The sequence below is a fragment of the Mytilus trossulus genome, chromosome 4, assembly GCF_036588685.1.
Source record: "Mytilus trossulus isolate FHL-02 chromosome 4, PNRI_Mtr1.1.1.hap1, whole genome shotgun sequence".
In the NCBI taxonomy this organism is placed as follows: Eukaryota; Metazoa; Mollusca; class Bivalvia; order Mytilida; family Mytilidae; genus Mytilus; species Mytilus trossulus.
In genome coordinates this window covers 63,390,209-63,402,791 of record NC_086376.1, presented here as the reverse complement: position 1 = coordinate 63,402,791, position 12,583 = coordinate 63,390,209, and the positions used below count along the sequence as shown (strand labels likewise).

General features: G+C 34.4%; 1 protein-coding gene across 1 annotated transcript; it reads left to right on the top strand.

The window, feature by feature from the left end:
• Window positions 1-9,940: 9,940 nt before the first annotated feature.
• Window positions 9,941-11,315, top strand: LOC134716731 (uncharacterized). Its single transcript, XM_063579734.1, has 2 exons — window positions 9,941-10,545; window positions 10,625-11,315. Exons 1-2 carry the CDS (start codon window positions 9,941-9,943, stop codon window positions 11,313-11,315), a joined length of 1,296 nt encoding a protein of 431 aa, XP_063435804.1.
• Window positions 11,316-12,583: the final 1,268 nt, after the last annotated feature.

The following is a 12,583-nucleotide window of genomic DNA, read 5'->3' as shown; positions in this document are numbered from 1 at the left end:
AAAATACCTACCCAGTATGTAACATATATTTCCCAAAGAAATCATTAGTGCTATAACGTTAAATACAATAAACAACAACACAATGTCAAATATATATCGATGTGTTACACAATATTAAGTGCAAAAGGTTCGACATGTGACCTCTTTTTTATACTATACATATAGCTAGAGGGTTAAGATTAATTCAGTTGTGACAGTGTAATAAAATTAACCCAAAAAGTTACACAGCAGATGTGGAATTTTTTTTAATGACTTGAAACCACTTGCTTGAAACATGTTGAAGAGTTTGGGAAAGTAACAAGCTAATATAGATTCTACTAAGATAATAAATAATGAATAATTTCTCAACAAACCAAATCAATATAGAGTGGGGCGCAAATATTCGCCGGGGACACAATTTCGCCGTTTTATAATTTAGAAGTGTAGGGGAGATTGGGGTATTATTAAAGTGGTCACCGCGTTAGTTATTTCCGGTAGCTGTCTTAATGCGAGTTGTCTCCCGTCAGACACGTAGCTGATCAACACAATGGGCGGACAAAGTGAAAGAAAAGTTAAAAGGTAAATTGAAGGTCAATGCACCTTAGAGTGGGAGGCCCATATTCGCCGGAGACACAATTTCGCCGTTTTATGATTTTGAGGTATAAACACTTCAAAGGATGGCTGAAATGGAAGAAAATATGCCGATAAATTATAATTTTATAACAAATAAAATGATTATTTTTTAAACTTTAACAAAATTACGGCACTTACTGCAAAAGATCGAAAAACGGACAATAATTTTCGGTCAATTTCCTGAATGAAAAACAGGATTTTCAAAGATTTTTTTCTTAGTAATTTTTTGACTGATTGACCTAAATTTCTGTTTTTTACACCTTTGAAATGTCTGCTGTTCATCTATAATGATTTTATTTGATAAATATTATAAAAAGCTGCATTTATTTGGTTTTAAATAGATGTGTAAAAACGTCGAATATGTATATAATTCCATGGGAAGATCTACTATCCCCATATATTACGATAGGGATAGTAGATCTTCCCATGATCTCCCATGGATAGAAAACAAGTGTCTGTGGAATCTGCCCCGTTCGGCATCAAACGTTCGTGAAGGCATACTTGAGATTCTTAAAACGACAAGTATGCCCTTAAAATGAGACTTTCAATGATGCTTTTGATAGTACAATGGTATAAAAATACACAAAAAGCTGAATGATCAGTGCACACAACCCCCCTTTATCAAATAAAATTGAGAATGGAAATGGGGAATGTGTCAAAGAGACAACAACCCGACCAAATAAAAAAACCAACAGCAGAAGGTCACCAACAGGTCTTCAATGTAGCGAGAAATTCCCGCACCCGGAGGCGTCCTTCAGCTGGCCCCTAAACAAATATATACTAGTTCAGTGATAATGAACGCCATACTAATTTCCAAAGCCTAGTTATAGTTCAATAGCCACAACAAATGCATCATTATAAAATGTATCACCTTAAATGGTCTAAAAGAAATAAATCTGTTAATCACTTTAAAAGAATAAATGGTTGAAATGGAAGAAACATACCGGTTAATTGTATTTTTGTATTAAATATGATTATTTTTCAAACCTAGACAAAATTTCGGCACTTACCGCAAAGGACCGAAACACGGACAACGACTATCAGTCAATTTTCCTAGATGAAAATACGATTCCAAAGAAGTATTTCTTAGTAATTTCTTGAGCCGGACTGATTGTCCTAAATTTCAATTCTTTACACCTTTGAAATGTCTTCTATTCATCTATAATGAAATTGATTTGATAAATTCAGGAAATTTCAAATAATCTAACTTTTCATATGATTTTCTTAAAAGAAACACGTTTTCAAGCAAAGAATATTTTGCTTTTGATGTTATCTTCATGTATAATATATAGAAATGTCAGTATTCTTCAAAAACATATAGACACGAACATTAGCTACAGTAAACATCATGGAAAATTATGTCGAAAATGAGCACCCATGCACTCTATCGTTTTACATAGTTTAATATATTTGTACATAAAACGTTTGACTAATGTCCTTTTTTATTTTAAATATCTGGAGAACATATATAATATAGTATAACGTAATCGGAGATCAATATTTTAATTAAATTGCCTTATCACATCAGTGAATTTTGTTTTCCATCTCAAGATTCTACTGCTGTCAGTTTTCGATGTCTGGCAAAACTTAACTTTTGAGGCTGTAATCCACGGCGCTGTGTGGATCCCAGGTCTTCTGAGTCTGTACCTGCAAGAAAAAACAAAGTGTCTATTACTTTCACATTAATACAACAATTTTGGAAAAGGGTCAATTAACATAAAGATATAAATTAACATTTGAGGCTGTAATCCACGGCGGTGTGTGGATCCCAGGTCTTCTGAGTCTGCACCTGCAAGAAAAAACAAAGTGTCTATTACTTTCACATTAATACGACAATTTTGGAAAAGGGTCCATTAACATAAAGATATAACTTAACTTTTGAGGCTGTAATCCACGGTGCTGTCTGGATCCCAGGTCTTCTGAGTCTGTACCTGCAAGAAAAAACAAAGTGTCTATTACTTTCACATTAATACAACAATTTTGGAAAAGGGTCCATTAACATAAAGAAATAACTTAACTTTTGAGGCTGTAATCCACGGCGCTGTCTGGATCCCCGGTCTTCTGAGTCTGTACCTGCAAGAAAAACGAAGTGTCTATTACTTTTACATTTATACGAAAATTTTGGAAAAGGGTCCATCAACATAAAGATATAACTTAACTTTTGAGGCTGTAATCCACGTCGCTGTGTGGATCCCAGGTCTTCTGAGTCTGTACCTGCAAGAAAAAACAAAGTGCCTATTACTTTCACATTAATACGACAATTTTGGAAAAGGGTCCATTAACATAAAGATATAACTTAACTTTTGAGGCTGTAATCCACGGCGCTGTGTGGATCCCAGGTCTTCTGAGTCTGTACCTGCAAGAAAAAACAAAGTGTCTATTACTTTCACATTAATACGACAATTTTGTAGAAGGGTCAATTAATATAAAGATAAAACTTAACTTTTGAGGCTGTAATCCACGGCGCTGTCTGAATCCCAGGTCTTCTGAGTCTGTACCTGCAAGAAAAAACAAAGTGTCTATTACTTTCACATTTATACGACAATTTTGGAAAAGGGTCCATTAACATAAAGATATAACTTAAATTTTGAGGCTGTAATCCACGGCGCTGTCTGGATCCCAGGTCTTCTGAGTCTGTACCTGCAAGAAAAAACAAAGTGTCTACTACTTTCACATTAATACGACAATTTTGGAAAAGGGTCCATTAACATAAAGATAAAACTTAACTTTTGAGGCTGTAATCCACGGCACTGTCTGGATCCCAGGTCTTCTGAGTCCGTACCTGCAAGAAAAAACAAAATTTTTATTAGTTTCACATTAATACGACAATTTTGGAAAAGGGTCCATTAACATAAAGATATAACTTAACTTTTGAGGCTGTAATCCACGGCGCTATCTGGATCCCAGGTCTTCTGAGTCTGTACCTGCAAGAAAAAACAAAGTGTATATTAGTTTCACATTAATACCACAATTTAATAAAGGGACCTACATATCAAAAATCTAAATACATTGTTAGACTCAGCCTATATTCAAGAAATCAGTTTTTGTTAAAATCAAAGTAACTTTAATTCTAGATCCTTTTGATCTTACTGTAGACCAATTTTAAAATGGTACCAAAAATTAAAAACCCATATACATGTACATTGTTAGATTCAGCATATCAAAGAACCCCAATACATTTTAATTTAAAAAAAAATATGAAATAAAACCCAAAAAAAAATTTAATTTTGGACCCCAATTTGGACAACCTTGAAAACTGGGTCCATAAAAAAAATCAATTTTCTTTTAGATTCAGCATATCAAAGAACCCAAAGAATTCAACTTTTATTGAAATCAAACTATTTTAGTTTTGGTCCCTTAATACCTTAATGTAGCCCAAATTGAAAACGGGACCCAAAATTAAAAATCTAAAGTACAAATGTACAAGCTTTGACTCAGCATATCAAAGGACTCAAATAATTAATTTTTCGATGAAAACAAACACAGTTTTGGACCCTTTGAACTTGATGAGGACCAATTTAAAACGGGACCAAATTCTAAAAACAAGAATTCAAGAATAAAATCCCATTGAAATTATTGAAGAAATAAGCAATGTATACAAAATATTAGAAAAATATTACTTGTGGCTCCTAATTCCTAAACAGTTTGGGCTGTAACACCAAAAATGAATCCCAACCTTCCATTTCAGAGAGATCCATACACTTACACACAAGTTATTGTCTGGAAACTGAAAAAAAGCTTATTTTGACCCCATTAAAGACCCTGAATTCCTAAATTGTTGTGACCATAACGCCAAAAATCAATCCCAACCATCAAACCCTGTGGTTGAATTTCATAGAGATTAATGTACTTAAACTAAAGTTATTGTCTGGAAACTTAAAAAACTTGTTCCTGTAAGAGGGCTTACCAGGCCATTTTCCATAAATTTGTAATTTTTAAGGGGTATAACTCTTTTGAAACAAGAATGTGTCCACAGTACACAGATGCCCCACTCGCACTATCATTTTCTATATTTACTGGACCGTGAAATTGGAATAAATTCTCTTATTTGGCAATAAAATTAGAATGATCTTATCACAGGGAACATGTATACTAAGTTTCAAGTTGATTCGACTTCAACTTCATCCAAAACTACCTTGACCAAAAACTTTAACCTGAAGTGTAACAGACGGACAAACGAACAGACGGACGGACGAACGAACGGACGCACAGACCAGAAAACATAATGCCCCTCTGCTATCGTAGGTGGGGCATAAAAAGTTGAATGGCCACCATTATAGAAAATAACAGTAACCCTAGTTATTTGAGATCTCTGATGATTTGTGATAAGGATATTTTGACAAATCACGGTCAAATTTTAACCAACTTGATACTTACTCAGTAGTGTGTAGTAGCAGAAAAGGAATGCTTGATAACTGAGTTAAAAAGAACATTTCTATCCTCTTATATAAGGGAACAGCAAGTCTCATAAACTTCATAAATAAAATTCAAAATCTGAAGTGAGATGTAAATCATAAAAGTCAGTGAAGTTGAAAATTAAGTAAGAATGATGTTTAAGAATGAAACATATAACTGAGGCCAAATTAAAATATGTGTGGTTCCAGTTACCCTACCTATCTTACATTTTAGTCTAAGAATAGCCAATCCTAAAGATTGAATGGGGGCATTTTTCATTAAGTCCGAATAATTTGCTCCAATAGACTCAATGTAAAATCAAAAAAAATCCTTGCCTATCTACAATGTACCCCAACTTTTGTTTAGATGTAAGCAGTTGAGCTCAAGTCAGAATAAACAGCTGCACCATGAGCACATGATATGCCCTTGGTCTTTTGTGAGAAGTTTTATGCAATAATCAGAAATAGTTCTGAGACACAGCGCAATATGTGAAAAAAAGGAAACCCATAATTCTAAAATAAAATTTTGAATCATCACCAAAAAATATACAGATCTTTATATTAATATAATTAAGAAGTGCATATAGTTTTAAGCAATAGTTATTAATGGTTTTTAAGATATGACGCAACATGAGAATTACCCCCTCTTTTCTTACAAAAAACTTAATAACTCCACAAAGTAAAATTATGAATCATCACCAAAAAGTATACAGATCTTTGGATTAATATAATTAAGAAGTGTGTGAAGTTTAAACCAAAATCAAAAATCATTTTTAAGATACAGCACAACATGTGAAAAAAACACAACCCTGTTTTAGTTATTAAGTCCCGCTACTCAAAGTTTAAATCCTATTTTCACCAAAAAGTATACAGATCGCTTGACCATCATATCTTAAAGAATCAACTATTTTAAGTTTCATGAAATTTGGATAAGACGTTCACAAGTTACGGTGCGACAAATGGATGCGGGACAGACAAAAAAGTGATACAGACAGACAGACGGAAGCTGGATATTTATATATCCATTATACCTCCAGTCAAAATTTTGACGGGCATGTAAAAAGTGGGGTATTCCCTGTGTACCAGTGTTTAAAAAAGGTTACACAGAGACTTAGAATCCTTTTCCTATTAAAATTTATGATATGAAACTAACACAAGCATTTTTAGCTACATATCAGTACCATTTGTAAATACTTGAAACATTTCAGGAACAACAATAAATGAAAAACTAAAGCCTTGTTTTTTCTAGAAGTAAAAAAATACATTTTTTTTGTTTAGAAATCAATTGATCAAGCTACATGCTCCAGGTGTAACTGACCATAACTGAATTATGTTCACTTCTATTGAAAAAAATCTATTCATTAAATTTAAATGCCTAAGTGATTAACTATATTTTTGTCATCTCATAATTGATGAAAGATCAACCTTCTTTCCTATTGCTTTCTCTGCTTCTGTCAGATAATAGCCACAACCATCAAACTGATTATACTGCCATAGTTTGATGCGCATATTAGACCACCCCCAAAATTTTGAAATTTAATTCAGCTTTGTTATATGGTACATATACATGCCTCAGATTTTTTCATTTATTTCAATCAATTATTAATATACAAAATTTTGCAACATCTTAAACTGTCTTTAATATTAATAATTCAAAAAAATATTTGACAACAGAGTGGATTGGGGGTAATTCCTATGGTCTTTGATGTTTATTTACACTTATCGACTTACTTTAATCATAGCATTTACCGGTCTACTCGACTCATTTGAATATGTCAACTTTTATTGGCATGAGAAATTTGGACTTGAAATGAATAACGTGGACTGGTAACAATAAAAGACATTCATCTATCCATAAACAGGAGGGATATGAAAAGTATGTTGGCAAAATACAAACTGAAGTCCCTAACTATACATAAACTTTGTTCTTCTTCTTTTTATGGTATTCGGTTATCCATCATAGTTTTTGTGTTTACTAACTACTGCGCATGCTTACTAAGAAAAAACTTACAAAAATAGTATCCGTAAAAAATAAATAAAATCGTAACATGACATGTGGTAAAAACTATTAACATACCTACTACGGTTTACTGTTCTTTATTGCAGAAAACAGTTGGTGTCAACTTTTCTCTAAAATATTAAGTGTAGCGGAACGTGGGTGAGGGGAGGAAGTCACATTTGGAAGCAGTTAATTCCATTGAGTATAATTGTTAAAGGGAAAAAAAGAATAATTCTAACAGTAATTTTGATGGCACTGCGACAATATGATCACCGACACGTGAACAATTTTATAAAACAATAATGATTATAAAAAAAAGAAGATGTGGTATGATTTAGGGGTGTAAAAAACAATTTAAACGAGAAAACTAACGGCCCGCTTATCTATGTCTGCGACTACTATAACACATTATAGTAGTCACATTATAGTAGTCTCAGTTTAAGTACAATATGAGTTTAGTTTTGTTTGTTTAAGTCTGCGTTGTTGAAATAAAGGAACGCCATTTAAGGTGGTATGGGAGTCTAATATAAAAATGAGAGAATTTGATCATACTCTGCCAAAATGTAGTATCTATTGATATATGTTGAAAAATATAATAAAAATGAAAGGTCACTGCATTTGCTCAAGCTACAGGGCGTGACAAAATGACACATTGTTTATGGATTATACAGGAAAAAATACCATTTTGTGATTAAAAACTATACGAAATGATAGAATTGTTAAATACTTAAGGAAAAGATAGCTTTCAGACATTGCTTTGAGAATAACAAAAGAAAAGATATGGGTCATTGTACGGGTTTTTTTTCGGCTAAAATACAAAATAGGAAAATTCCATGTAGAATCCTCAAAAAATTGCACTGTTTAGGAGTTACCTCCCTTTAAAATGCCAATTTATTCATTTTGTTAAAACAACCAAAATTAATCAACATTTGCAAAAAAAATAATATTGATAGGTTTTATTCCTATAAGTTGGTTCTTTTAAATGAAATTTCACATTAAATATCTGCATTCCTGCATCCAATTTTGCTAACTCGATAGAAAATCTGGACCTTCAGTTCTCTGTTTTTTACAATCCTAGATGGAGGAAGACACTTATACCACCTGAAGAATATTTAGCATGCCTGTATGGTAACGATTACAGTCCTATACATAATCGCACGTCGATCATCTAAAGTGTATTGTATTGTTCAGCAGTATGAGGGTTCCAAACCGAGCAAGCATACTCTAGTTTTGGTCGAACATGTACACGTGTCGTACTTAGGTATGCTCGAGACATAATGACGTCCTTAATGTATGTTATAGAGGTTTTGAAATTTCTTTTAAGAAAGCCTAATGCTTTTATTTGCAATAATATTGTTTGTGTGGTGATCGGACCTGAGTCCATTTTAAATCCGATTGAAGAGTAAAATTAAAATGTGATGAAGAGATGGTTCTATACAGTATGACTGTGACGAATGTAATTACGTTTGACGGTGGTTTTCTTGTTTGAGGCAGTGAGAACTGTACATTGTGACGTCAAGATGGAAAACTACCATCTGTAATGAATGGTTGTATCATTTACGGTATATATATATATATATATATGTATTAAAAAAGATGTGTCTTTATGAGTTTTTAACTCGAACTCCACTTTCAAAATCACTTATAATATAACCATTCGCGTGTAAAAATCAAATTACACCGTTAATAACAGGCCCGGGTTTGGGGTTTGGGTTTGTTTTGCTATGTTTTTGGGGGGGAGTACTTTCTATATTATTAGTGGAACGAGTGTGCCGAAAAATAGGGTCCCTTTTTCATGCCCTGCAGATTAGAACAGGGTCCCTTTTTTATGTTCTGCTGGAGAGAACCGGGTTCTTTTTTCAAACAATTAAAGTATTTGTCTAGTACAATTATTTAATTGCTCAAGATACAATCTAAAACCTGGATCTCCCGTTTATTTTATACGATCTAGAACAGGGTTTAAATTTTCTGAGCGTGTTCAGAACAGGGTATGTTTTTCAATATTTCTGTTTAGAACAGGGTAGGATTTGGCAAGTGCTGTCGGCACAGGTAGGAAAAATTACGATCGATATTTACTAAAAAAAATAGACATATATAGATAGTGTCTTTAATAATGAACCGTTAATCGGGAAACTAAACTTCTTTAATCAAACTTAAAGCTGTTACTTAATATTGAGCCATAGTCTGTGTTAGTCACGTTGACGGGTGCATGCACTACGTTTGAGCGAATTTAGGGATTAAAATGTTTTACGTTTGCGCGCAGATTTTTATTATATTTGCGCGCATTCATTTTACACGTAATCTCAGGTAAATATATAATAAAAATATATTTAAATTATAAATGACTAATTTTTTTTTTGGTTTGGGGGGGGTTATATATTTTCATAAAAGATATGACTATCAATTATTAATTTTGAAAATAGTTTGATAATAAGTAATAAGAAGCTATCTCAGTGGGATTGAGCTGCGATTTACAACAAGCACATTCACAACAACATGGCAGAAACTACAAAAAGGAATAGTTACTGGATGTACCATCTCAGTTATTTTGTTTGTCATGGGAATGAATATGATTATTAAATCTGGAGAGAGAGAAACTAGAGGCCCAAAAACATCAACTGACATTAGGCAACCACCAAATAGAGGGTTTATGGACGATTTAACCATCACTACAGATACCCATGTCCAGGCTAGATGGGTGTTGGAGGCTTTGGAAGAGACAGTTACATGGGCAAGGTTTGCTTTTAAACCAAGGAAGTCTAGAGCTTTAATAATAAGGAAAGGGAAGAGCACACACCAAGTCGAACTGAAGGTGCAAGGGGAAGTCATTCCATCAATAATAGACAATCCTATCAAGTGCTTATGAAAGTGGTATGATGACTCTTTAAGTGACAAGAACAATATCAGGAAAATCGAACAACAGGTTTCAGAGGGAATGAGGAACATCGATAAGACAGGTCTACCAGGGAAATTAAAGGCATGGATATACCAACATGGACTCCTGCCAAGGATATCATGGCCACTTATGTTGTACGAAATTACATTATCAACAGTTGAGAAGCTTGAAAGAACCATCAACAGACATCTAAGGAAATGGTTAGGTGTCCCTCCAAGTTTTACAACTGTAGGACTGTACAGCAGGACCGCAAAGTTGCAGCTCCCATTAACATCTATAGTGGAAGAATTCAAAGTATGCAAAACTCGCCTTGTAATGACATTGAAAGAATCAAAAGACGACAAAGTAAGAACAGCAGGTGTCCAAGTAAGAACAGGGCGACAGTGGTCAGCATCAAAAGCAGTTTCAGAGGCAGAGAGTAGATTAAGGCACAAAGATATCATAGGAACGGTGGCAGTAGGAAGACAGGGCCTTGGAACATCAAAAAGTTGCTACTGGAAAAACGCTAACACCAAAGAAAGACGAAGTCTAGTTCAAAGAGAGGTAAAATCTAGAGAAGAAGAGAACAGACAAGCAAAGACAGTAGAATTAGGGTGCCAAGGCGCATGGTCAAGATGGGATTTAGAACAACGATCCCTCACATGGTCAGAAATATGGCGATATCCTCAGTACCAATTACAGTTTCTTCTGAGATCAGTGTCTAACACCATCTAATCTGCACAGGTGGAAACTATCAGAAACACCAGATAGTCCCTTGTGCGGAAATAGAGGAACACTTCATCGTGTACTTTCAGGATGCAATATCGCTCTCACACCGGGGAGATATACATGGCGACACAACCAAGTACTCAGGGAACTTGCTGAAGTGATAGAGAAACAGAGGAGGGATGCAAAACAAACTAAGAACAAACCTATTAAAATCCAGTTTGTGAAGGAGGGGGAACTAGGCCAGAAAAGTAAACAGAACACATCAGGAATGTTAAATCAGGCTAAAGACTGGCAGCTAGAAGTAGATCTAGGGAAAAAGCTGCAATTTCCGGACATTGTACCAACCAACCTAAGACCAAACATGGTTCTATGGTCTTCTGGCAGTAAAAAGGTTATGATAATTGAGCTGACTGTTCACTGGGAGGAGAGATGTGGCGAAGCCAATGAAAGAAAGAGGGCAAAGTATGACGAACTATTGGCAGAATGTAGAGACAAAGGATGGCAGACATGGAACTTTCCTGTTGAGGTTGGCTGCAGAGGCTTCCCTGCACAGTCAGTGTGGCGGTTGTTTTCTGCAGTAGGAGTGACTGGCCGGCAAAGAAGAACAGCAATACAGAAACTATGCCAAGCAGCAGAGAAAGCGTCTTGCTGGATATGGATGAAGAGAGACAGTAGTAGCTGGAAACCCACCACCAATGCGCAGTGATTGATCACCACTGTGGACCCCCCCATCCTGAGAGTGTACCGAGCTAGGGGTCAAAACACATGATGACGGATGACCTCGGCTGAGGACATTGGCAGTGTTTGCAGTAATTCCATCAGTACTGTATGTAAGTAACTTGTCACATAATTGAACAAATTAATAAATAAATAAGAATTATTACCTGTTTTTCCCTAAGATATTACTGAATAAATTCTTTCAAAATAGGTGCCTTAGGAGACTTAGTCTAACGGAAGGGGTACTGATATTTGGAAATACTTGAAAAAAAATATAAATAAATACGCATATATTACCTTATTTTACCCGAGTTTAACTGTCAAAAAAATGCACGCAAATGTAATCAGAAGCTGCGCTCAAACGTAATGATTTTTGCGCGCAAATGTAATGGTAATGCGCGCAACTGTAGTGGTAATGCGCGCAAACGTAATGCACCGACGTTGAGAGTACTCGTGTTTTCTTGTATTAACTAAGTCTTAAACCCAGTAACTTTAATTTTTTGTTTTTTTAATTTTATGATTTATATTTTTCATGTACACCAAATCTCTATAATAGAGGAAATAAAGTTATATAGTGTACAAGAAACAATAGACTTATTCAACTCTGTATTTAGTTTTGGAATTATAAAATTATCTGAAGACGAAAACCTCGTATTGTATTTTTAATTTGCAGAAACTGATAAAATAAGGCTGGACATATAATCTAGAGCCATGTTTTGCCTTATACATTAGTAATGATCTATGATAATGTATTATTTGTGTAATCGGCAAATGATTTTAACTTCGTAAAATAATTCGCTTGAAGGATTAGTGTAATCATTGGCGGATCCAGAGGGGGCGGAGAGGGCGTACCCCCTTTGCTTGGACTTTTTTTGGTAAAATGATTAATCAGACTAGACTTCGTGAACTTTACCATTTCCCGTGTATTTAATTAAATGCGACAATTCTTTAATTATAAAGATATTTTTCTGGTATTTACTGATTATGTCCCAAGTCATGTGATTCGCTATAATGGTGGAGTTGACCAGTGCGTCAAAAAAACTTCACTCAGTCATTTTGAAATTCAAATTACAGTTACACATTGCTTAGACTGGGAATGACAATCGTGATACCTTCAAAGCGACAAAGGATTGAACAAGAACGTAGTGACGTCTATTTCACAGTTTCAACCAAACAGAATACCGGTACTATATTACACTCTCATGAAAAAAAAAATCACAGCAATATTATTTACCTACGAAAACATATTTAACCCCA

Coding starts and splice junctions, on each gene's coding strand:
- LOC134716731 (XM_063579734.1), top strand. CDS start 9,941: ATGAGGAACATCGATAAGACAGGTCTACCAGGGAAATTAAAGGCATGG. Junction 10,546..10,624: donor GAACAACGATCCCTCACATG/GTCAGAAATATG, acceptor TAATCTGCACAG/GTGGAAACTATCAGAAACAC.